The sequence below is a fragment of the Quercus suber genome, unplaced genomic scaffold, assembly GCF_002906115.3.
Source record: "Quercus suber isolate HL8 unplaced genomic scaffold, Cork oak 2.0 scaffold_3B, whole genome shotgun sequence".
Classification (NCBI taxonomy): Eukaryota; Viridiplantae; Streptophyta; class Magnoliopsida; order Fagales; family Fagaceae; genus Quercus; species Quercus suber.
Window position 1 is genome coordinate 2,340,310 of NW_027071805.1, and position 26,867 is coordinate 2,367,176.

Consider the following 26,867-nt stretch of genomic DNA (forward strand, 5'->3'; position numbering starts at 1 on the left):
AAAAAAATCATACAATTTTTAAACTTTATTTATAATAAATTTTTTTTTTTCCAAAGTTAAAGTGCATATGACCACCCTGGCATGAATGTAGAGCCGCCCTTGGACTTGGCCACAATGGGCATGCCCAAAACCCATGAGAAACATGGCGCTGAGTTGGTGGCGACGATGCAACAGAACTCGGCATGGTGGAACCGCTTGACCTTGAAACAATCAAACCTTAGGTTCTTACGAACAAAAATGCATGTGAATAGTCTCTTGCAATGCACGTAATAGGTTGGAGGACGTTTCCTCCAAACTAGTTTAAAGGTAAACTTTTTCCTATTGTTTTTTTACTTCACTTTAAAGAAAATTCAAAAAAATTAATTGATACTAGAGATATTATAAATTGAAAAAAGTTTAGCCAAAAATCAAAATATATTAACAATCTCAATCTTTACATATTGAGCATTTTTAGTTTTTGAAGTCTTAAATGAGCACTACTACTCCATAAAGTTTAGTAAATAAGCAATATTGGTCCATTTATTAACTTCTGATAGCTGTCTAGCCTAATACGAAGTGCAGACATGACATTTTTTAATTATCTGGCAATCATTTAATTATTAAAAAGATAGACATAAGTTAACTAAACTATTAAAGCTCCAACTCAACAAATTTACAAAAATTACAATCTTTGGCGCAGCCCTCCATAACCCCCCATCCACGGCAAGATCATTATGCAATAGAAACAACACCTGTCAGAAAACTTGTGGACACAAAAATTTGCAATCAGAAAAGAAATACAGGTTAGTGCGCCACTACCCTATTGTCCTTTGAGGAATAGAAACAAGCACACCCTAAATTTCCATAAATTAAAGGAATCAGATCTCCTTCAGATCATCCTCGACCGATGATGCTCCGAATATTGCATTAACAAAGAAATCCCAAATGGGTCCGCACGACGAGGCCCAAAAATTAATGAAGGAACGAGCTTAAATAATAATCCTATAAATAGTCCTGCCACAAACGATCTTAAAAGGTTTCTAGGCGATCAACTCATAAAGACCACATGTTACATACTAAGAAACACTACATACATGACATACGGCTTCTTAATAAACATGAAATGATTGCTATGAACAGCAAATTGACGAATACAAAACATATTAGTAGAGCATAAACTAGAACACAAAAAGTGAGATAGAATTTGTATTCATATGGTACACGATAGACTTTTTCCAATTACTATAGTGCCTTAAAAAACAATTACAAGGACATGAATTACATAAATGCTGAAAAAAATTTCAACGTAATAATCAAAGCCTAATTGCCCTACAAACTACTCTGTAAATTAACATGGTGCAAAGCTGAACATTCTTGAGGAATAAAAAGAATGAAACAAATAGAGAAGCATTCATTCTCCCAATGCATAAAACCATTATATTTCCATATCTACAACTGGACACTTCAATTGGGAGAAAGCTACCGATATCATGGATATTATACAGGCTTGTCTAGATTAATATTCAACTTTGGCTTCATCATAAGACATTGAATAGAGGATCTTCATCGTCTAGAGGATTCTCAAGAGCCATCATGTGTTTCTTGAATGAATTTGCAGCTTCTTCCCTTTCCTCTAGTTGCCCCAGTTTGTGAAATACAATAGCCATTAGGTAGAAAGTCTCCGCTGCCAATTCGTGATACTGTAGACAATAGGAATTTTCATATCATATTTGAGAATATTGTACAAACCAAACATCAGGGAAAAAAAGCATCAATCCATACGAAAGAAACTTTAGTGAAGACACACAACAGATACATGATCAGCTGGAGGATTTAACTAGGAAAATCTAACATTCTAGTTTTGTACAGGGGTTCACTGGTTCTAAATTTTAAACTAAAGATATATAACATCCTGAAATGCTCCAAAACCAAAAACAAAAAGAGATATGACAACCTGAAAACCACTGTTTGATGTACAAGCTAAAAAAAAGTTCTATTTGGGTCAATTACATCTAAATGGGCATTTGCAATGTGCACCCCAAATATCAAAATTCCACAATCAATACACTAAACTATGTAATCATTTGCAGTGTATATCCTTAATTACAACAAAAACAAAATCTGTGAGCACCAACCAGCACCTGAATTTGAGGTTAATCTAATATTTTGGAAATTAACTTGGATGGTGGAAGGACATTACAAATTAATCTCAAGTTAATTTAAGCCTCATGCTCCTTTCTAGTTTTTGGAAGCACAAACTTCAAACTCGACAGAAACTGAAGAACAAAGTCTAAAAGGTGGGTCTGTTGAACTCTCACTATATTTTGCCACGAGATCACACAAGTGCAACATCAAAAGTGTGAAAAATTATGTATTTGAACTGCTATATGTTAAAACAATATTTCACCTCATCACACCTATGGCTAATCTACATGATTCAGCAAAACTGGAAAAAATGAAATTTTAGAAAGATTATACTTGCAGCTTTCACTATTTATAGGATACAGCATAATTACAGTTTTAGGTTTCCAAACCACGCTGTCTAACAGAATTCAAGATAAAACAGAAAACCCCACAATTGGTTAACAAATGCATAGATCTTCTCAAACTCATAAGATAATTTTACCTCTAGCACTTGAAGCTCAACAGAAGCTTGACTCAAAGGATCCAGTACGACCTCAGAATTCTCAGAAACTGGTGAAAAATTGAACAGAATTCTAAATGTATTAATTCAGTAAAATTAAAAATAAAGTTCAATTTAACCAAAAAAAAAAAACAAAAAAACAAAGCAAGGGCAGAAAAAATAGGCATCCCTAATGAACAAAATGTTGCACCACACTGTTTATCTACAAAAGCATTGTGATTAGTATTCTGTGTGAAGTATATAAACAGCTAAAAGAATAATTTGTGTAAAGTATATAATGCTACAAGAGTGATGAGATCAATTGTATTAATAGTCCCACAGCCCTGAAAAGCAGAACCTGTGATGGAGTTGGCAAAATTGACCTGACCTGTCAATTGCATTCAGAAACAGCAGAGTTTTATTTGATCACACAACTTTTTTTTTTTTTTTTTTAATTCATAAGTTACACATGTACCAGTGGGTCTTGAGAATCCATGACCTCACCCTCCATCCCATTAATAATACTAGTAATGATACTCCTACATGCATTTAAAGATGAGGGTACGTGTACATTAATTGACATGAAATTAACAAAAGATCTTCAGTGTGTTTCAGTCCGTTTTTTAATAGGTAATTAAAAAACTTGTTAAAGATCGAAAAAGATACTCCCCATGTACACAGACTGTGTATTTGGGGATGCTACAACAGTCGTCTAAACTTACATAAATCTAGAAAATGTTCCAATGAAAAAAGAAGTGACAAATCAAAGCAGTCATTTAATCACAAATGGAGCATAATAAAAACAGTTTTAGCTCCGCAAACCAATGCTCAACCCCTTATAAGGAATAAGGTACGTCGGTTTCATTCTCTCCAAATAGTCCACATAACACAGTGGAATAGCCCCCCATGAATCAGCACAATGATGTTTACTAAATCCCCCCTTCCAACAAGCCAGCAAATCCACCATCCACTTGAGCTATCCCAATGGACTACAAACAAACAACAAAACCCATAGGCTTGCGCATAATCATACTGAAGGAGCAAATGGTCTGCAGACTCCCAATTGTTCTTGCACATGCAACACCACTCGACAATACAAATATTTCTCTTCCGCAGATTATTCATAGTAAGAATCTTTCCTCTAGTTGTTTATGTCCATTGTATGACAACAAACTTTGTATCCATCGTGTGACATCTTTGACTTTGTCTAGGTCATAAAAACTTCTCACACTCGAAATCATTCAACAATTAATCATGTACCTCTATTTTATTTGGGGAAGAGGGAAAAAAAAAACAGTTGTTAATGGTTCAAAAACCTCGTAGCTTTTATAACCTTTACTAGCAACTATTACAGTTTACTGGAGACTAAATCGTATTTGTAAGGCCAAGAGCCTTGTGGCTTAATGGCACTACCTGGTTCTAGGTTCAAGTCCCCCTCTCCTACTTCTTGTAACTTGTAAGCCAAAACAGAAATCATATTTGAATGATAGTATGTGATTTAATGCAAAGTTCAAACAAAGCTTAATATAGTTATCTAGAAAAAATCAGATTGGCAACCAAAGTAATCATGAAGATGAAATTCAATATCTAACTTAGAGCACAAAAAGTGATCAAAGTTATAACCATTCAAACACATAATATATCAGTTCTCCAAATTTTATCAAGAATGGTTAAAAAAAAGAGGTGGGGGGTGTGGGGGGAGGACGGTGGTTCTTAACCGCTTTGATGTTTTAAATTTAAAGCAGAAAGACCTAACTTACCTGAAAAGCTTGGATCAGAGAGGTAGCATTTTGCTTCTGCAATATAGGCTCGAGCACGGAGCTCCAAACCTCCATGACCAAGAATCATAGGAAGAGCCCCCTGTATAAGACTTAAAGCTCTTTTTGCATGGTTTGATCCAAGTGAAAGCCACAACTCAGCCAGTGTGAGAGTGGCTGATGCTTTGAGAAGATCCAAATTAAATGATTGGCAAAAGGAGAGACTTGCCAATGCATATGGTAGACCTAAAACAGCATTTCCTGATCGCTGACAAAAAGAAATTAAGAAATGTTTTACCCGTAGAGAACTCAAACACAAGAAATTAGAAGATAAAAATCATAGTAAAATATAAGATTGACAAATAACTCCAGAGCCACAAGGCCGAGAGGAGAGAGGTGAAAACACCATGATTGATCAAATCTTTAAGATTTGTTAATACAACATAAAATCTAGGAAACCCCAATATCAACATAAAACATGGATACAATACAACACATATGATACAGTGGAAAGACATTAATTACTTGAAATATATTATTTGGTATAATTCATGTCACTTTTAACTTAGAAAAATAAATAAAAAGCATCAAAATGTTGAAAATGTACATAAAAGTATTTTATAAGCAATAATAAGTAGCAAAAAAAATATGTTTATCTTGATTTAAAACAAAGAAAATACACAATACAGCAAAGAATGATGTTTGTACTACTTATTTTTTATTATCTTACACTTCCACACAATAATGTTGGTGGGCAATGGGCTCTAATCAACAAACATTAGCAGGGCTGCAATGTTACTTTGTTAAGTTTTATTATTATTAAATTTACATATGCAATTTTGGTTGGGCTGCTTGTGCAGTTCACTATTCAAAAATTGGTTGTGCTTTTATTCATTTGCATGTGTGACAACAGGAAACAGATTTTAAAAAATAGTCAGCTTGTTTTTGCTAAGTAATAGTAAGCTTATTTATTCTGCCTTAACCTCCAAGGGATTTAGCCAAATGTAGCAGTGTACCTTGTGGATTTCAGCAAGCAAAAGAAGAACAGTGGCATTCTCAACCTGTAGATTAAATTTGTAACACATGCAAAACAGGGAGTGTGCTACTGCTGCTGCCTGCAAATAGCATTGTATTAAACAGATAAGAACCCTGGGTAAAAAAAAAAAAAAAACAAATACATTGAACCCCAGGCCTCTATCAAATATTTACATTAATAGATCATGCAGGATTATTAATTTTCATGCTAGGCTGTGCAATTTAGTTTTTCACCAAACCAAGCATCAATTTGCCCATACATTGGTTTGACTCGCATCATCTTGACAAGACTAGATATCCTGAAACTCTAACCAACATCTCTATTTGTTTGAATAGTATTTTCATGTCTACCATAACTCTACCTTACATACTTATACTGGACATTCTATTACTTATAGCTCTACCTTACATACTTATACTGGACATTCTATTACTTATAACTCTACCTTCCATACTTATACTGGACATACTATTACTTAGTAATTATACCAAGGGCATTACTAATTTGCATTTTGCAATATACAACACATCCAGCTTTTCAATTGGTCTCCCTACTAGACTTGATGTTTAGAATATAATACAAGCTACAGCAAAATTTATTATAGGTTGCATGATAAAAAGAAGCTCTACTATAAATAAGGTAGATGGACCACACAAGCCTATGAAAATAAGTTAGGTGTATTGAAATACTAAACCTCACTATACTGGTTTGCAGCAAGCAATGTACAAGCATGGCGAAGGCTTGCTTCTGTCTTCAGCTCCATGTCCACACCAGTGACAGATGATGCCAAAACTCCAAGTTCATCACATACTTGTTGCGCCAGCTTCAGATGTCCTCTACATGAGTGTAATATTAAACTTATATTAAATATCATGACATATGTGAACAATTAGCATGCAGTATGTAAATTGAAAAATCATGAAAACAATGCACATGGTAAACTTACCGATGTAAAGCACGCTCATGGAGCAGCTGCAATTTTAGTATCAAGATTCGTGATTTTGATACAGACAAAAACTTCTCCTCTGCTATTTTCAGAGCAGCAAAGGCCTCTAGAAATATTGAGAAACAAAAAATATAGTTCATCAAGGATGAAAAGTACTTATATGCTCACATGTCTATGCATGTAAGAGAGTTGCTACTCACACAAGAAACAGCCTTAAAAATAAATAAATATAGCAAAAACACAAGAAATTTTGAACAAGGTCCAATACAAGTAAATTTACCAGCTTTAAAAAGAAAAAAATAAAAATAAAAACAATGATAATAACTAACTCTAGGGCACCACCTCCTTTTCACACTATGCACAAACAAAAATAAGAATTTATTAAAACAACTTATATATATATATATATATAATTAATTAACTAATTAATTAACAGAATTTATTAATAAAAAGAAAGGCCACCAGAAGTAAACAAGGACTCAAAAAGAAAAACAAAAGAAACTAAAATTTTATAGTTCAACGACTCTTAAAAATTAAAGAAAGGAGTTAAGAAAAGAAATTAGACGCCACCATCAAAATTGTGAAGCGAACTCATAATTCATAAACTATGACAGTACCACAAAGGCCATAATATTTCAGAATTTTTTCACTCCAGTAGGTATCATCTAAGACATACGGGAACTAAATTTTAGATCAAACTATCCCAACGATCAATAAAGGACCCTTCCCAACATGTTACCATTGACACACCCATCCCAAGCATAACCTCTAGTCCAAGACAAAATGAAAACAAGTGACAAAAGATCTGTAGCAATGATGAATTGCAGGAAAATGTGGTCCCACCCTCTAGCCACTTATACAAGTAAGACCAATCTACTATACCATTTTTCTGCTTTCTACGGTTATCCACCATTAAGGTTTTATCAGGTGTGATGCAGCCATAGAAGATTGATTGGCAATTACTTTGCAAATTTGCCTCTTCAATAGTTATATTATGCAGTGCACTCGTGAAGTCCAATTGACGCAACAGTCATGTGGATTTAAAGGTCTAGGCATGAGTCTTTTAAAGTTAAAACAGGTTTTTATTTGTGTCTTTATTTTATTACTTATGATCAATTTTGTAGTCGGGCAAATATGTAATTCCAATCAACTTATTTATTGATAAAAAAAATTAAGAGAAAGGTGCTACACAAGCACACAAGAGTATACTGCTGGCACAACAGAAAAAATAAAAATAAAAAGAAAGAGCAAACAAAGACTAAGAATGAAGGAATTCAAGGAAACCCCTCAACAGTATAGGTCAGAGATTGCGAATTCCTAATCATATAAAGTCTTCAGCAATAGATACCTCAGCTTCGCCTCACTTGATTTTTGCCCCTCAAAGCACCTAGCATTTCACTCTCTCTAAATAGTCCACATGAGACACAAAGGAGCAGTTTGCCAAACCCTTCCACTACCTCTCCTTCCAAACCGCTTCTTCCAACATGCTAGGCTAGCGAATCATGCACTGACTTTGGCATTACCCAAGAATCTTTAAAAATACTAAAATTCATAGACCTCATCCCTCAAGCCACCACACAATGTAAGAATAATTTACTTACATCCTCCCCATGTTTCTTGCACATGAAACACCACTCTAGAGTGATAATGCGTGTCTTCCTTAGATTGTCAATCGTCAAAACCCTCCCTAACACCACTCACCACAAAAAGAAAGACACCTTTGGGGGAACCTGAACTTTCCAGATGCTATTCCATGGGAAATCTCCACCACTCCCCCTCAAAACCTTATAATAATTCTCCACTTAGAATCCTTTAGTTGGCGAAGGGATCCACACTAACTTCATTCCCAGGACAGATCTTATTTATGCAAAGATCTTCTAACAACTGTGTCACTAAATCTGCTTCCCGATCCTACTCTGCACGAATGAACACTGGATTCCAATAACATTGGTCATGTCTGATCTCAACATAATCTGCTGCCATGGCTTCAGTATCTCTCGTTAATAAAAACAAGTCAAGATATCTCTCTTTGAAAGTATTCTTTCCCTGCCATAGATCAAGCCAAAAACTAACTATTTTGGCATCTCCAACCTTGCACCTGCTATATCACTTAAGATTGTCCCATCCATGTCTTAGGTTTTATTTTCTCAGAGTCCAATTTAAGTCTTTTATTAGGTTTTTAGTTTATAGTCAAATAGAAGTCCTACCATTAGTACAAAAAAGAGTATATACATATAGCATAAATACTGAAAGGAAATGGAATTAAATAAAATGAGTGATAGAGTATAGGGCACATTAACCTTATTGTTCTTCTCCTGTTCTCTTCTCCCTTTCATCTTCCCTTTCTCTTCTCTCTTTTTTTGTTTTTTTCTCCTTCTTGTGGTACAGTTCATGGGTACATTATTTTTTTTAATAAGCTGTTCAAGGGTACTGTTTATACAGCCCCTAAACACCATAAATTGTCTCTTTTTTCTTCTTTCTTACAAACCCCAAATTAAGTCCTTCCTGTTACCTATCCAAACCCTAACTTTCTTCTACCAAATAGCCATCAAGAAACTCATCAAACTATCTTTTAATTCCTAACAGAACCCCATAACCTTCTCCTCAACAATTATAAATCAAAACCTACAAATTCTCCTAACCCTAAACCCACCACAAGCACATGTGCGCAAATTCCTCAATTTTGTCCTGCATCAAGGTGCTAATGGACTCTTACCTCCAATAGCACTTCCTCCCCTTGAAAAAAACCAATCTGGTGCATGTGCAACTTACCAATAAATAAAAGGCTTACTCAAAGTCACCAACTGACTAATAAAATTCAGTTAATATGTACTCTCACCTGCCACATGATTTGTGCACTCGAAGAAAACAAACCAAGACTCAAGCGACAATGGAGGTCAAAAGCAACCCAGGCATGTCACCTAAGCCAACATTAGGGTCTGTAATGTTCAAACACAACTTAAGATGGGCGAGGGAGGACTTCAAGATTGGGGTATATCTCATTTGGCCTTTGTCAGCATCCATCACTGGCACACAACACCACCATCTCTTGCAACCTCTTCTTCCCTCCAAGAACCTCCCCACAACAAACCTGACCGGTCCACAATCACAACATGCAACAAGGATCTCCCCCTCTCTTCAATAGAAAGAAGCAAAATGGGAGTAAGTTTTCGTATATAAAGAGGCAGGTGTGGCATTTATTGAAAATAGCTACGGCAATTGAGCCATTTTATAAACTAGTAAGTTACCTGTGCGATGCACGAATAATGCTGTAATATTTTATGTAAAATAGTTTTGAAGAATGTGGTAAATGTATTATAGAATAATTGTTATAAAACTTTATTACTAATGAGTTCATTATAGAAAGCAACAATTCTAAATTGTACACACATATCCATTATAATTATTCAATTGACCAAAAAAAAAACCCAACTCTGGGGGAATATGATAGAATAAAAGTTGATATAGAATGTCTTTTTCTTTCCCATTAACTCTAAACAAAATACACATCCCAAATATTCACCATCAATTACATCATTTACAAAACCCACAAATCCACAACGTTTGACCTTAACATCAAAATCGTAATTGCCATTGTCACTCAACATAAAATGCAAGCTCCCCTTCCTTGGTTGTAGCCAACTCACATGGATTAGAATTAGATAAGACACAACATTAGAGCTAGGTAGGTGTCGTTAAAAGATTGAAAGTAAATAACATCGTTTTCAGTCTATATGTATTTTGATATGGGATGGCATGAAAGGTTGTGTGTAGGTATATATAAAGGGATAGAAGAGCAAGAGGTGAAAATGATGAGTTAAAATACAAATAGTTTTGTGTGTATGTGTGAGGGATGAAAAGTCCTAAAACATTGAACCAAAGGATACAAAAAATATTTATTGTTTAATTAGAAAAGTCATGAAACATTGAACTAAATAAATCAAAAAGTTAATATTTAATTTGTTCTTATCTATAATGTGGCATTTGAGAATATTATTTCAATTTTCTTACCATAGAATACGCCATATGGCAGAACCTCATGTTTTTCCACATAAGGTCTCTGCTTTTATATATATAAAGGGGTTGAAGTACAAGAAGTGAAAATTGTGAATTGAAATGCAGAGTTTTGAGTGTAAGTGTGAGGGATGAAAAATCTTCATACATTGAACCAAAAGATACAATGTATATTTATTTTTAATTAGAAAAGTTTTGAAACTTTGAACCAAATAAAACAAAAAGTCAATATTTAATTTGTTATTATCTCTAATGTGGCATTTGAAAATATTTCAATTCTCTTTGCATAGAATGCACCATTTGGCAGAACCTCATGCTTTCTCACATAAATTCAATTCTCTGCTTTTATGTGTATATATATATATATATTGATTGATTTCATCAAACCTGATTCAGCTTCTTACATGAGCTAAAATTTGGCTTTTTCACAGACCCTTCAGATTACAGCTTTAGAAAACCATAAAATATGCTCTTCAGAGGAATTAAAAGAACTTTACTAAATTTTCTCTTGTATACCCGCGTGGACATTGGTTGCACCCAGTTGCACTCATTTAATGGGAATTGTTTACTTATCCAAAGATTCCAAACAAGTAACTATACAATAAGGATTTCATAAGGTAACTAATTCTGAATGTTAACAATCTCTCACAAACAAATAGTATATCAACAAAGAACACTATCTCAAGAAAATGCAATCTCATGTTAAATGTTGGATAAGCTTTCAATCTGACCTTTGTATCCTCTAAAAACTGCTAAATGTTGAATGAGCTTCACATATGCTAATGCTGCATCAGATGAGCTGAGGATACACAAGAAAAGGTAACGTAAACCTGTGTTTTATAACATTCAGCCCAGAAAAGGAAAAACCTCATGTCCAATAACATTTGTGTTGAAAATAAGAGGTGCTACAATTTAGGAAAGAAACGGCAAAAAACGCAAGGGATGATCAAGTGATACTTTCTGCTAAAGATTACCTTGAAGCATCAGTAAAGCAAGTTGCATAAACCAGTGCATTTATTCGAGCAAGAGGGGCACTGATAACAACAGGGAAAAAAAATAATATCAGAAATAATATCAAGGGTCCAAGAATTCCCAAACCTATAACCACAAAATTAAGAACACAAACACAGCATCACTTTGAATTTATTACAACTTGTATAGTCGCTGAGAATATCAAATATTGAGAGCTATATATTTTTGAGTTTAAAATCCAAGAATTAGAATTCCTTAGAGTTGACATTTATATTGTTCAAAAACACTAGGAATTTTAATTATTCCATATTTTAAGTAACAATAAATTTTATAAAAAAAAATTATATTTCAACTGCCAAGGCCTTGTAGCTCAATTGACACATTCTAATGTTTCTAACAAAGACATCCAGAGTTTGAATCCACTCCCCCCCAACTATTGAATTGTTAAAAAAAAAAAAAAAAAAAGTATATTTCAATCATTTAAAAAAATCTTATACATGCTCATTTAGTAACTAAAAAATAATGCTGGACCATTATGGATAGTCTTGTAAATAACCAAAATACCCTTGAACATTGAGGAACACTCTATTTGGGTGAAAAATATATATTTTTTCTAAAATTTACTATACATAGTTTTATAGGAAAAGAGTAAAAAGTTGAATTTAAGGATTTGTTTGGGATCCGCTTACTTTGCTGAAACTGAAAAATTATTACTAAAAATACTGTAAATAAAAGTAAAGTTACCTGAAACAGTACAGTGGGATCCATGAATAATACCAAAAAGTGCAATGGAACCCATGAATAGTAGCAAAAATAAGCCGAATAGTAAAATAAGTTAACAAAAATAATTTTTGCCAAACACACTAAATATCATATTAGTAACTCTCACAAGTACAAAATATTGTAAGAACTGATATTTCCTACATAAAAGGTGGGACTTGAAATCTTGCACGTCATGGGAATTGTAATTCTAAATGTCAAAGGAACAGCCAAATTTTCACAAATTCCCAAGATTTTATAATTCTCATCCAAACTCTTGCATAAAGAACACACCCTTAGAGGACTTGCTGGGATTAATCAAAACTTATAAATAGATGCGGGTTTCAAGGTTTCAAATAGTTATCATTATAAGCCGCAAGTATGTTTACATTGTTTTTAGAGAAAATTATGTTTTTAATGCTATAGTTTAGGGGTGTAACAAATTAAACCTTGTAGTTTGAAAAGAACAAATTAAACCTTGAAATTTCAAAAATTAACAAATTAAACCCTAAGGTTTCAAAAAGTAACAAATTAACCCCTAAGGTTTCAAAAGGTAACAAATTTAACCTCAACCCATTGAAGTAGATTGTGTTTGGGGTTTAACATAAGATAGGGGTTAATTTGTTATTTTTTGAAACCTCAAGATTTAATTTGTTACTTTTTAAAACTCTAAGGTTTAATTTGTTACATTTCAAAACTATAGGGTCTAATTTGTTCCACCCTTTAAATTATAGGATTCAAAATGAAGTTTTCCCTAGTTTCTATCAAATGCCGCATTCCACCAGCAATGTCCAGTCTTTATTATCTAAGAAATGATAATTCTAAGGATTTCCCCAAGAAAATAGAGATGCCTCCTATGTTCCTGTAATATGTGGAAGTGTGGCTGTGCATGCACAAGCACGGGAGGGCATGCATGCATGGAAGTATATCAATCTGATAATTGCAGCTAAGAAATCAACTAAAAATCAAGGTATGATTCCTTGTTTTCCTATTTCACTAGGACAATTCACTAACAATAATTATCAAAAGCTTTTAAATTTAAATAAGCACAAAAATGAACAAGAAATAACAGGGTCTAGAGTAAAGATCACCTGCCATATAACTCCCAGGCAGTGGCTCGAAGTAAGTATGAAGAACCTATTAATTGCAATACAGACCCAGGAATTGAACTGGGTTGCACACAAAACTGGAAAGCATTTTCACTGCTTCCAGATCCATTCTCTTGGGACAAAATTGCTGAACCCAATGGCTTCTGTAAATTCTTAAGCCAGGCAGTACTAAAAGCACCATCAGTTGTCATTGTTGAACTTTCAAAGCTAAATTCGCTAATCAGATGAGAACTTAGCCTCAATTCCTGCAAACATCACACAAAATAAGAAAAAGAAAGCAACAGCACTAAGAAATCAAATTATTTGGAATTTTATCTGAAATGGACAAAAGCCAAATGATAATCATCAAATGCCTCATGTTACCTTGCAAACATTAGTGGGACATGTTCTGAGTTTCATGGAAGCTTTAGGACCAAATGATACTAGAGGCCTTTGCACATGCTGCACATGATGGTAGAACATTTTCAATTTACTAGATGCAATAATATAAAACCATTAGAAATAAGATTCCATTCTACTCCCTAGATCTCTCTAACATTTTTTTTTTTATAAGAAAAGAGTTTATTGATATCAAAAAAAAGGGGAACACCCTAGCACACAGGGAGTGTACAAGGGGTCAAACAATCAAGAACAAAAATTACAAGAATCTAAGAAATCAAGAAAAGATAAAAATGATTAGTTCCGCAAAGCAGCCAACCAATCCATTAAAGTGCTAAAGAAAAATAGCTTCAAGTCTGATATGGATCTCTTCTTATCTTCAAAACACCGACTATTGCTCTCCCTCCAAAGGCACCACAATAAGCAATGGGGAACCATAAACCATATATACCCATTTCGATGATAGCCTCCCTAGATCTCTTTAACATGTAACTCATCACGTCACAAGGATCCAAAAATATGGGTTTTCTTTCAAATATAGCTTCAGAAAGATTATATATACATGACATGAAGTAATGTGTCACAGTAATTGTGGCACACATTTTGAATGGATATCACAACATTCCTAAACCTAAAATTTATCAAAGTTCAATGGAATTATTAATCTAGCAATGATTCAGTAGCACTTCCCAAAAACATTCCCCGTGCTTAAATTGAAAATAAATCAAAACCATAAAAGCTATTGATTTTAACGTTTTTAAGTATAGAAACATGTGTAAGTACACGAAACAGTTAATCCAGTGCAAAACCATGGAACCCATTCATTTATGCACAAGAATTTTTATATAAAAAAAAAAATTTATATAAATAAAATAAAATAAAATAAAATAACCCTAACAATTTATTTACATTCTTGCATGAAGCTGTTACCAGTATATGATACATAAATTCTCTTCATGCATCCCTAATATCTTGCATTTAGATAATAGAGTATGTATTTATGTATATGTGCATGATGGGCATGTGCACATACAAATGCAAACATAGTGGCAAATGCCAGTATTTGGTGGGCTGAGCATTCCCTTCCAATTGGGCATTTATGAATATAAAGAAATATTTGGAAAAAATAATAGAAAACATTAATGTTTCCTTTCTATTTAATTTCTGTTCCCTGAACATTATCTCATACCAATTAATCCACATTTGGCTAATTTCAATTAGCCTGTACGCTACCATATTTGGTAACTTCTAGAAAATCACAAGGGTTGTTTGCACTTTACACTGATCCAACAAGAAACGAAAATATTTTGTTACATATGTCCTTTTGGAATTCAAATTAGTCATAGGAATTCAATAAGGCCCAATGGACTAATAAGCACAGCCCATTCTAGAATATTAAGAAATTACAGAATTGCCCCTGGTACATAAATTATAATAAGTCTTTCTCACTGCCTCCTGCATCAGGCAGATTACCGGATGTTTCTACTGATGCTATACTGTGGAATCCATCTTTTCTTTTGGCATTTCAAGGGAGTTAGAATCCAAGGAATTTTCTTGTATGAATAGTTTATAGTAAAGATTCAATGTGAAGAGGAGGATAGGATGGTCTGCTAAAATGCCTTACTTGTAATCTTTTTCTTCTTTTTTTTCTTTTGGGCACTTAGGTGATTGCTATCAATCAAAGGATAGACCTTAGTGCAATGGCAAGTTCCCTCTAACCAGAAATTTGTTGCAGGTTTGAGTTCAAGAATCAAACTCTCCAACTTGGGGCAATGCTACCTATCAACCATATCTACCAGACCTCATAAAAACGAGTCTTGTGCATTGAGTAGAACCATTTTGGGTGATTCCTATTGATCAAAGGAGATGATGGACAAACATGTACTTTAAGTTTAATGCATCACCACAAAGTGGATTAAGTTGCAGCAGTAACTCATGCATGGTATTTTATTTTTATAGAGGACAAAAAAATACATACTAGTAATATCCCAATATTGCAGGAATCAAATAATCAATTACTGCTCCTTATGGACATCACATAGAGTAAAATTCTTCAAACATTTGACTCTTCAAAAGTAATTTTATTTGAACCTGAGAAGGACTATATCACTCCACTTCCTCCACAATTTATTTAATTATAAAGAGATAATTCTTTAGGCAAGCAAAGGTCAGAGCTGGGAGAAAGTGTTGTGAACAATCCAAATCATAGGGGAAATATCATGTCCCATATTTCTTACATATGAAAGCCTTTTGTAGGTGCTCAAGTAATTGCTATTGACGCCTTAGTGTGATGGCAAGAGCCTTCTGCCCAACCAATTTGTTGCAGGTTCAAGTATGAGAATTAGTCTCTCCAAAATTGCAGTAAGGCAGGCTGGCTACCACCAACCACCCATCCCAGAGCCCGTAGAATTGGGACCTTGTACATTAAGTATGACCTTTTCAGGTGATTGCCATTGACGAAAGGAAATGATGGGTAAACAGGTAACTTAAAGCACTAACACAAAGTGGATTAAGTGGTAGTTGTAACTCATGCATAGTTTTTTATTTCCATAATTCATAATAGAAATACATTATCACTACCAATTTCAGGGGAAGACATACAAAGAAATTTTACAATGAGATAATCCACAAAGTATAGTAACTCCAATTCTTACCGTTAAATCAAATTTAGCCATTGCAAGATGATTGGAAGCCACCAATCGTTTCAATTTTAGACTTTCTGCTCTCTTTAGAGACCCTCTCAGGAGGACAAACAATTGTTGCTGGACAGAAAGCGAAATACCTATACTGGTCAAAGGTGAGAATGATGACCCCAGTATCCCAGCTGTACTTGAGACCCCAATTTCAGACAACAAGTTGCAGATAGCTGCTAAAGTGTATGCAAGACAAGTATCGTTACTTAGCTGCACAAATTGAAATAAATCAGTCCTCATTGTGCAACAAAAAACTGAAATAAGAAAGAATACAATCTCCTAGTGCTTTGCAACAAATAATCCCCCATCATATTGTAAATAGAATGCCCAAATTGAGCTTCAAGTTACACTTGGTGTAATCCATGAGGATGAACCCGCTCCCTAGTTTCATATGCTCAGGTAAAAGCTATTTTCCGCATCTTTTAAACAAACATTACATATTATTTAACATTACTTTAAACACTAGAAAATCACAGTCTGACACTGAATTGATCTTGCATCTACCACATTACCAAGAGGAAAGCCAATTCCCTTATTACTATGTACATACCTCAATATTCACACTAAACCAGAAGCTATAATTCTACTTTAGCTGAGCCGCTTAATTAAAAATTAACAAAATTCAACTGATTCCCAATTTTTTCAATAAATGATTAGGATTCTTTAAAACTTAAAGCTATATTATTTCTCCATTTTTCACTAAAAAGATTAGGATTTTATATGCTAATTTAACAATCAACTGATCCAAACTATCAACAAGAAATCTCTAAAAGCTAAAAGCAGATGGGATATACTCATGCAAGAGTCCAATAAATTACAATCTGGTAATTTTTTATTATTGGTCAGTAGTACATGCACCCGGCAGGTTTTGAACCCACAATCTCAACCTCCATCCAGTTCTTACAAGGAAAGAAGATACCATTTGAGCTAGAGCTCATTCGCTACAAACTAGAAAATAAAGTTAATTACATAAATAAGGAGATTACCTGTTGAGAAACACGAACTGCTTCAGTCAAAACCTAAAGAACCAAGAAAAACAATTGTCAAACAATTGTAGGGGTATAAAGTAGAATGCTACAAGTCTACTTTCATAAATGGTACAGAAAATGGGCTAGAGGGTTCTTTTGGAAGGGAAATGCATTCCACATGCTCACCTCCAAAGCTTGCTTTGGATGCCCAAACTGAAAATGCATCATCCCTAGAAACAATAAAGCAATTTCATATCTCCCAAAACTATTGCTACCAGATGCAGGAGGAACAAAATCAATTCCTTCTGTCCCTGCACTTTTGTGCCAACATTTTTTCAGATTAGTTCATTTTTCTTAAATCTGAACTTATAACAAGAAGACAAGGAAAAAAAGTTAAAATTGATAAAATAAAAAAATTCTTAGAGATGTATTCTTTGCTGCAATATAGAATTTCAAATATAGACTACATTTTAGATAATTTATTTTTAGTTAGTGTTTCCATAACTATTTGTATGCAAAATAAGTTGTCAGATTTTTTTAAGTAGTCAAGCCACTGAATACTTACATACAAATAGTTATGGAAAAGCTAAAAACCAATCTGACAACAACTTATTTTGCAGAAGCTTCTTTTCAATATAGGTACACCAGGCGGCCAGACCTCAGCTCTCCATTTTCAGTTTGAAATTATAGATATTTAGGTTAAAACATGAAAATTTTAGCCACGATAGAGGCAGTTTACCTAGTACAACATTCACAAATTAAATAGCAAGGTAAAATCCAGATTTACCTGTAATCAAAATAACGGAGAAGGTTCTCCAAAGCAGCAAAATAATCATCATGACAAAGGCTATTCAAGTAACGCAAGAAGTGAACCTACATCATAATCCAGCAAAAAAAAAAAAAAAAAAAGCAGCAGCACCATATTAAAAGTGCACGAAACAAAAGAGAGTAGGAGAAAATTACCAAAAAGAAAAGCATTAATAAAGAATGAAAATTAATTTACACGATGAAGCTCTGGTGCCAATTTATGGAGCTGCCTTAAAATAAGTTCGAAAGCATTCAAAGAGAAAGAGCTTCCATTCCTGCCACAAGAATAAGGATTGAGAACTGAGATTCAGTACAACCTAAAGTCAAACTTCATAAGTTCACAAACAAAACTTTAATTTAGGAATATCACTTACTTTTCAAGTGCATCAGCCTGCTCTTGTAAGTACCCTTGTATCTGCCAGTTTGTTCGTAGGAATATTCCACTATTGGGCTCAAATTCTCTTAATGCATAATCCGGAGGACGCACATATGAAGAAGCCTCTCCAACTTTGTCACCGTGCTTGGATTTTGGGTCGGCAGGAGCTTCAATATCTGCATGTTTAGATAGCTAAATGCACTATTACCATTTCCTTGCCTCTAGACATAAGACATCAAATTTTAAAGAACAGGCATGATGACCGTAATCCAAAATACTGAGTTGGAGGGAGGTGCGACCATTGGCAAACAATCTCGGCATGAGAAAGTGATGAGGGAGACAAAAAGAGATATTTACTTTAATTTAGTATTATTTCATTTTGCTAGTCAATTGTATTTTATTTTAGGCCCTAGTATTTGATTAGGTTTGTATGTACTTTTTTTAAAAGTTAGGGTTAATTTATGATAAGACAATTAGGGTTTCTTACACCACAAAATTAGGGTTTCGTATCTCTATATAAGCAAACATTGTACTCCAATCAAAGGGGAGATTATTTTGATGAATGAAAGATCCTTTTGTTTTTTTTGGTTTGATGCCGACTCCTAGCGGTTTTCTACTGCTTGGTGCTGACTCCAAGCAAGCCTAGATGCTGACTCCCAAGTTCTATCCTTTATTTTCTTCTTCTTCTTCTTTTTCTTTTTTCTTTTTTTTTTTTTTTTTTTGCAAAGTTCTGGTTTGTCCTGCATCAGGGACACTGTCATCTTAACATCTTTGGTTGATTTTAAGGACTTCTTTTAAGGCTTTTTTTTTTTGGGGAGGGGGGGGGGGGTGGATGACAACAGGCATCTTGTTTCATGGCTAAACAACTTTGGGATGATTTCAGCAAGAGGGTAGAAAACACCAAATTGATATCTTCTCTCTCTTTCTCTAAACATTGCTACTGAATGTATTGATAATAGACTAAAGACAGAGATTCCAGGGGTGTTGTGTAAGCTGGATGTGGAGAAGGCATTTGATAATGTGAATTGGGGTTTTCTAATATATATGCCCCGTGTTGTAGGTTTTCAAAGAAGTGGAGGAAATGGATTGTGTGCTGCATTTCTACTGTTAAGTTTTCCATTCTAATTAATGGCAGTCCTTCGGATTTCTTTGGTCCTTCGGATTTCTTTGGAAGCTCTAGGGAGATTCGGCAAGGGGATCATTTATTTTCGCTTCTATTTGATGTTGTTATTGAGGCATTGAGCCCTATGTTGGAGGTGGCTGCAACTGCTGGTTAGTTTTTGAGATTTTGTGTATGCAATACGGCTGATACTTTGATGATGGTGTCTCATTTGTTATTTGTGGATGACACTCTTATTGTTTGTTATGCTAACCCTAATCATATAGTTACTTTAAGGGAGATTCTAACTAGATTTGAGGGGGTTTCAAGTTTAAGAATTAATTTAGGGAAATCAAAATTGGTTCCAGTTGGAGATGTGCACAATCTGGATGATCTGGTGGGGTTGTTGGGTTGTAGGCATTCTTCCCTTCCTTTGAAATATTTGGGCCTTCCTTTAGGTGCTAAGTTCAAGGAGCTCTCAATATAGAATCCTATTTTAGAGAAGATGGAGCGGAGACTAGCAGGTTGGAAGAGGCTTTATTTGTCTAAAGGGGGTAAGGTAACTCTTATTAAAAGTACTTTATCCTCCTTACCTACTTATTTTCTCTCCATTCTTCCTATTCCTAAGAAGGTGGCTAATCACATAAAGAAATTACAGAGAGATGTTCTTTGGAGTGGTATTAGTGGTGATTCTAAATTACACCTAGGGAAATGGCCTAAGGTTTGTAGGCCTGTGCAGGTTGGGGGGCTAGGTATAAGACGATTGAGAAGTATTAACTCTGCCTTGTTAGGCAAGTGGTTGTAGAGGTATGGCATAAAAACAGATGCTTTATGGAGGAAGGTTATAGAGGAAAATATGGGAATGTTTGGGTGGCTAGTGCACGAAAAAGGCGACAAGTGCATATGGTGTTAGCCTCTAAAGGTTTATTAGAAGTGGCTAGTTGAACTTTTCTAAAATCCTACGGTATGAGGTAGGTGATGGTGCTAGAGTGAAGTTTTGAAAGCATGTGTGGTGTGGGGATTGTACCCTCAAAGAGGTTTTTCCAGAACATTACTATCTTAGTAAGGCAAGGGATGCTTCAGTGGCAAAGGTTATGGGGTGGTCTGGTGGAAGGATTCATTGGGATGTTTCCACCTCAAGATTGGGAGCAAGAATCTTTTGATCGTTTTATGGGCATTGTCTACTCTTCAACTGTGAGGGGGGTTGGCCTTGATAAGGTTTTTCGAAATCTAGCTAGGAGTAGAGGCTTTGAAGTTAGAGGATTTTATCTTTCTTTCTACCCTCCAACTCTTACTTTTTTCCCTTGGAGAATGGTGTGGCAAGTGAAGGTTCCTCTAAGGGTAGCTTTTTTCTCATGGTTTGCTTCCTTAGGGAAGATTCTTATAACTGATAACCTTCACAAAAGGCGTATTATTGTTCTTGATTGGTGCTATATGTGTAAGAGGTGTGGGAAGTCAGTGAATCATCTTCTTCTTCATTGCCCCATAGCATTTGAGTTGTGGTCTTTGATGTTTTGTTTGTTTGGAATTCATTGGGTTATGCCACATAAGGTAATTGAGTTGTTTGAGTCTTGGCAAGGTAAGTTTGGGCGTCATCACAATATAGGCTTTTGGAGACTTATGCCACATTGTTTGATGTGGTGTATTTGGAGTGAGAGGAATGCTAGATGTTTTGAGGGATGTGAACGATCCTTGCTAGAGATTAAGTCTTGCTTCTGCCATACTCTCCTTGTTTGGGGTGTGGTTCTATCACATTTTTCTTGTTTTTCCATTCCTGTTTTACTTGATCATTGTAACCTTGGTTCTTGATTTTTACCCCACAGTACATCCCCAATGTACTCGGGTTGGCTTCTTATTTAATAAAATTTTTAGTTACCTATCAAAAAAAAAAATGTAATCTAGCAAGTATGTAATAGCAAGTTCTTTCATGTAATGAACACTAACACAATCAAATTCAAACAATTATAAACAATGTTGTTGAAAGCATTAGGCACACTAAAAAACAAAGGCCCTTTAGAGCCTCGGCACAAAGCATAAGTGCAGGCCTAACTGGAGTAAAGCACACAGTTTTTGAATATAATGTATAAGGGCTTCTAATAGAAAGATTCGTCACAAATAATCAAAAAGTCCCGTTAGCTCAAATGGTTAGAGCATCATGCAATTGCACAAAAGTTGTATGTTCAAAATTTCAAATCCTACATAGGCTATTCCAATTTATTTACATTTTCTACATTGCTATTTTGATCAAGATTATCAATTGGCAACAAGATAATCAACTAATAACATAAAAAGTTAAACATAATATTTTATACAACTCTGTTGTTCTTTACAAAATATATACAACTATGATAGCAATGTTCAAAACAAAAAACACAGTTTAATCAAAATACCACCAAAAGGCAAAGATCAAGGCACCAATATAGTGAAAAGCAATGACTCTTATGCACAGAATTAGAATTTAGGGCTTTGGGGTTTTAAACTTAGGGTTTACGGTTTTAGGGTCTTACTGGCTTAACTATGCAATAATTCAATCATAACATACCTTCTGAAAGCAATCTTAGGAAAATTAACTACTTGATTCTCTATTCTCTTCACAAGCTCACTTTCTTACTAGTTTGTCATCAAACAAAAGGGGCAAGGGGCTCTATGGCCTATGCTTTTATAACATCTATACATGCTTTACAAGTAAAAAATTAAGTGTTTATACCTTCAACCAAATTAAAAAGTGCTTTTGGCGCATGAAGATGAAAAGATACTCTCTCACTAGCCCTTTTTCTTGCTTCAATTTCTTCGGTAACTTTCTTGAATACAAAATTTTCCAAGTCCATGTTTTCATATTCTGGAAAGGCCTCCAAATTGCTACTGGAATCTTCAAAACACGTTGTCTCATAAGAAGCACAACTTGAGAGGGCTTCTTTACAATATACCCCTATATTTGTCAAAAGATGGCACACACCCTGCACTTCAAAATAAAAACCAAGAATGTTATCCTAAAAGTGGAAAGAGAGAAGTAAAGCACATATCTAACATTCTATTTGTCCCATAAAGGCTTAAATTACAACACAACTACAAAGCAGAAAAAATAAAGTGAAAACAAAAGGAGAAAAAGTAAGCACATAGATTTTTTTGAAATAATATTTGAATAACTTAGAGAGATGGAAAAGAATAATACCAAGGATAGTATGATATGTGCAAAAGTTAATGTCAACTATTAATAGCTCTAGCTCTTAATCCTTTCCATTGCTTTTCCAGTTTGCATCCGATGTTAAATTAATACATAAAGTGAACCAGTGGGAAGCAGATATGAAAAATGTAACAACAATATTTTTTAATAGTAATTACACACGCACTTAGTAGGCCTTAAACCCACAATCTCACTCTCCACCTTGCTCTTATAAAAACGAAAGATCAAAAATAAAGAGAAGAGAGAGATGAAGGAAAGATTATTGAAGAATATATCCCAACTGTCAAAATTAAATAAACAAATATACAATTTAGCATTAAGACTGATGTATCTAAAAGAGGGAATTAATACAACTTAAATTAATAAGAAATACACAGAAAGTTATTACCATATACAAATTTATTGTATTATGTTAAACAATGAATCATAGTTTCTTTTAAGAATTTTTTAGAAGCAACTTTTTTTTTACAATGCACATCATTCCTTTCTTCTACTTTATTTGCCATCCTGTCTGCCTCTTTTGCAACCTTTTTTTTTTTTTTGGCAAACCTCAACCATACTTTAACATCAGTAGCAGTACTATCAGCTGATCAAGAATTCAGCTATTCTAACAGAATACATTATTGCTTTTTTGGCAATTAGACATCTTTTCAAGAGATGTATGGTAACAGATAAGTAATCTTGTGATAGAAGGCAAACAAGTGACCAACTTTAATTTGAATAAAGCATGAAGGAAGAGGAACTGGCTGTCATCTCTATGCATTGATTGCCACCGTCTAAGCAATCTTAAGAAGTGATACACTTACGAATTGGGAATGGCAGATTTCTAGAGCAAAAAGTGAAATTTAAATTTCTTTCATGCTAATACTGAGATTTTTTAGCATGCACGTGTTTCAGAAATGTGTCTAAGTTTCAGAAATGTGTCTAACATGACTATTAAGTGTGTTTGGATCTGGCGTTTTGCTTTTTTTTTTTTTTTTGGCAGGCGTTTCAGCTTTTACCCAACAAGTGCACTGTTGAGCACTGTTCATGTACTATTCACTCACTGTTCACGGGACCCACAGCCACTTAATTTAGAAAAAAATTAAAAATTGGTCCCATAATACTATTCACACATTTAAAAATTATTTTGCTACAGTATTTTCAATTTTCAGCAAAATAAGCTGTATCCAAACGAACTCTAAAAGTCAAAAGGTTGACCAACTACAATCTAAGATACCTGTCAATTCAACTGAAAGGGCAGAATGCTTACCACTTGTAACTGACAAGAAAAAGTAATTTGCATATAACAAGTTCAACTCCATTTATTTTGGGTGGGTGTAGTATCCATGTTTGAAAAAGGAAAGAACCTGAAAAGGTAAATGAGGGCAGAACCTGGCTAAAGCTTTGCACGATATACATCGGTGTAGAAAGCTGGGACTTGGGAGGGGGATTTTTTAAATCCATTGGAGGCAAGATGGACCTATGGCTATCAAACAAGAGGTAGCCGACCCCATTTCTTAAATTAAATGCAATGGGATTTTATCACAAGATTCTGCTTCAACAGTAAGAGACCTAGCCATTTAAGGTAGAGTACACTTCTACCCTTGCATATGATGTCTATGCTTGGAAAAAAAAAAATGCTTTTTAAGGGGTCTCCAATGGCAGATCACCAGGATTTACTTTTCTAGGCATTTGATCAGGAAAAGGCTTTGATTTTCAAAAGCACCTCAAGCCTCCAAATCTCAGCATATTCTGGAAAAAGTAAATGAAATACAAGAGATCAAAGTTTACCAGAAAAATGGACAAGAAGGTATTCCCCTAAATGAAATGGAGAAGCCTCTATACAAATACTATTGTGAAGAGTTAATGAGACGAGCTAGAAATTGACAAGCACTTGACAGAACAAGTCCTCACAATTTGACCACAACTCAGAAGGAAGAATCAGAATTCAACCCTATCTATGGATAAATTTGGCCTCAATTTTTCAAATTTAAGTTGGGTTTGGATTAAGAGAACCCTAAGAAAGGATAATATCTTTTCAAATGACCTAAATATTGGTCAGCCAACAAAACTATTTGGAGAATATCTTGCTATAATTCATGTAAATTATTTATAATCCTTCCCTTTAAATTTCTCAGTTGTTATATGACCTTGCATCACTCTGAAAGACTACCTACAACAGACACAAATTAATAAAGGGAACAAAATACATTGGCAAACTAGTTAAAGGCGAAAGGCAACCTTAAGGCTCCAAGGCCTTGTATCACACAAGGCATGAAGAAACAAAAAGGCACTATCTTGATTAAAGAAAAGCACCAAATTCTAAATATAGTTATTATACATATAGAACTTAAATCATATGTATCTAATATATTAAAATATTATAATCATGTGTTGCACAAAGAAATCTAGTAATTGATTTCAAAATATGCTTAACATGGTTTAAGCTCTATTTATCATTTTAACAATAGGTTTTACAACAAAAAGTTTTAAAACAAGCTTTTGTAAATTAATTAATCCAACAATAGGTTTTACAAACTATGGATTGATAATCCAACAAGAGATTATATAATAAACTTCTATAAATAGCTAATCTACCAATAGGTTCTATAACAAGCTTCAAATAAAGAAAGAGGCTCTCACCTTAGCCTTTTTTACATGGTTTAAGGTGCTCACCTAGGCTCTAAAGACAAGTGCCTAACAAAAGGCTACTCACCCAAGCGCCTAGCACCCGCCTTTTAGTCTTTGACTACCATGGGCAAACTTAATAAAACTACATGTGACTAGAAGGGAGGAAGTGATACATGCAATAGATATATCTAACAACAGAACCAATATAAGCGATCTTCAAGATAGTAATTATATTTAAAATTTATGGTGATTTAAGTTTTAATAGCCAAGATTCACTTTCACATAAGTGCCATCTTTGGTTAGAGAGGTAGTGGAATTTGGAAGGTGGCTTCTCTTAACATGTAAATGTAAACAGTAAATACGACATTGAGCTTGAATTATAGTCGGTGAGGACACAGCAGATTAACTAACAATATAGAAGAACCACAGTAGATAATTAAAGATTGAACCTTTAAAAATATATATATAACTTTCATTCACAGCCAACCAATAATGAAACTGAGAAAAATAATGGTGAAAACAAATGGAAATCTTTCAAAACAATATTGAAAAACATAATACCTCAAATGCTAACAGATTGAAAGCAAGTATACATCGACGGAGAAACATCCCTAGGTTGCTAGCAGGGTCCAAAATAACCTGCTCATCTTCCAAAGCACCGGATTCAGGGCCGCCAAGAATCCCTAAACAACATTATACATAAAATTAACGAATTAACCATATCAGACAATTACTAAAGTAAGCAATGTGATTAGGTACATAAAATCGAAGACTCGAGAAAATGAGTCACATTGCTTTTTAAATTGGGACCAACTCACCTCGCATTTCGGAAAAGAAGTTAAACAAGTCATCAGGTGACGAAAGAGCCGAAAGCTTAGTTGTTAAATGATCAATGAAACGAGGGTTCAATACGCCAAAAACTTCCCTCAATTGACCAATTAGCTCGTCGAGTTTCGGCTCCAAAATATCATCGCACGACTGAGAAAACAAAAAATGCGAAATTCGAATGCAATCAGTACAAATAAGATGATCCGTTTGCGAAATTCTAGAGAGAAAGAAGAAGTTGAAGTGAAATTAAAGAGAGATTGAAGTGAAAGCGGTTTTACCTTAGTGAGAGCTAAGAGGAACAAGCCGAGGCGGTTGTGCTGAGCGACGGAGGCGAAGGGGAAAGGCAACGAGATTTGGACCGACGGAGCGTAGATCTGAAGGAGAATGCAAACCGAAACTTTGTGTGGCGTGATTGAGAACTCGCCTGGCGGTTTCACAATCCCTGCCATTTTTTTGAATTTTGACTCTCTCTCCCACTCTCTATGCGTTTGTATAGTGAGTGAGTGAGTGAGTGTGAGAGAAATATAAAGGTGTTAACTTATTTGGTTGTAGGGTGGTCGATGACTCGATAATGGCAAATGGATTTGGTTAGGGTTTATGGGGAAAGAAAATTTGGGGTTTTTAAAAAGAACCGGGAAAATTGATGAGCCGGAGTGGAGTTATTTCCTTTTTTATCTTCAAGTAGCTATAAATTATAGGGAGTCTATTAATTTTATTTTCTTCTCT

At 34.5% G+C, this 26,867-nt stretch overlaps 1 protein-coding gene across 1 annotated transcript; it reads right to left on the reverse strand.

Moving 5' to 3' along the window:
• Positions 1 to 1,197: 1,197 nt before the first annotated feature.
• LOC112006471 (anaphase-promoting complex subunit 5) lies at positions 1,198 to 26,813 on the reverse strand. The gene is made up of 20 exons (XM_024038749.2): positions 26,420 to 26,813; positions 26,132 to 26,291; positions 25,875 to 25,996; positions 22,224 to 22,473; positions 18,416 to 18,593; positions 18,238 to 18,316; positions 18,022 to 18,107; positions 17,421 to 17,550; positions 17,253 to 17,285; positions 16,228 to 16,476; positions 13,559 to 13,636; positions 13,178 to 13,440; positions 11,330 to 11,389; positions 11,087 to 11,154; positions 6,342 to 6,447; positions 6,090 to 6,231; positions 5,376 to 5,474; positions 4,363 to 4,627; positions 2,606 to 2,673; positions 1,198 to 1,679 (listed from the first exon to the last, which is right to left on the reverse strand). The coding sequence occupies exons 1-20, from the start codon at positions 26,588 to 26,590 to the stop codon at positions 1,518 to 1,520; spliced, it is 2,769 nt and encodes a 922-aa protein (XP_023894517.1). The 5' UTR covers positions 26,591 to 26,813; the 3' UTR covers positions 1,198 to 1,517.
• Positions 26,814 to 26,867: the final 54 nt, after the last annotated feature.

Bases quoted from the DNA above. Each gene is read 5' to 3' on its own strand.
- LOC112006471 (XM_024038749.2), bottom strand. From the start codon at position 26,590: ATGGCAGGGATTGTGAAACCGCCAGGCGAGTTCTCAATCACGCCACAC. The intron at 4,628-5,375 runs GTACACTGCTAC...TCTTTTTGTCAG, and splicing joins TGCTTGCTGAAATCCACAAG to CGATCAGGAAATGCTGTTTT. The intron at 1,680-2,605 runs GTAAAATTATCT...TATTGTCTACAG, and splicing joins TTGAGCTTCAAGTGCTAGAG to TATCACGAATTGGCAGCGGA.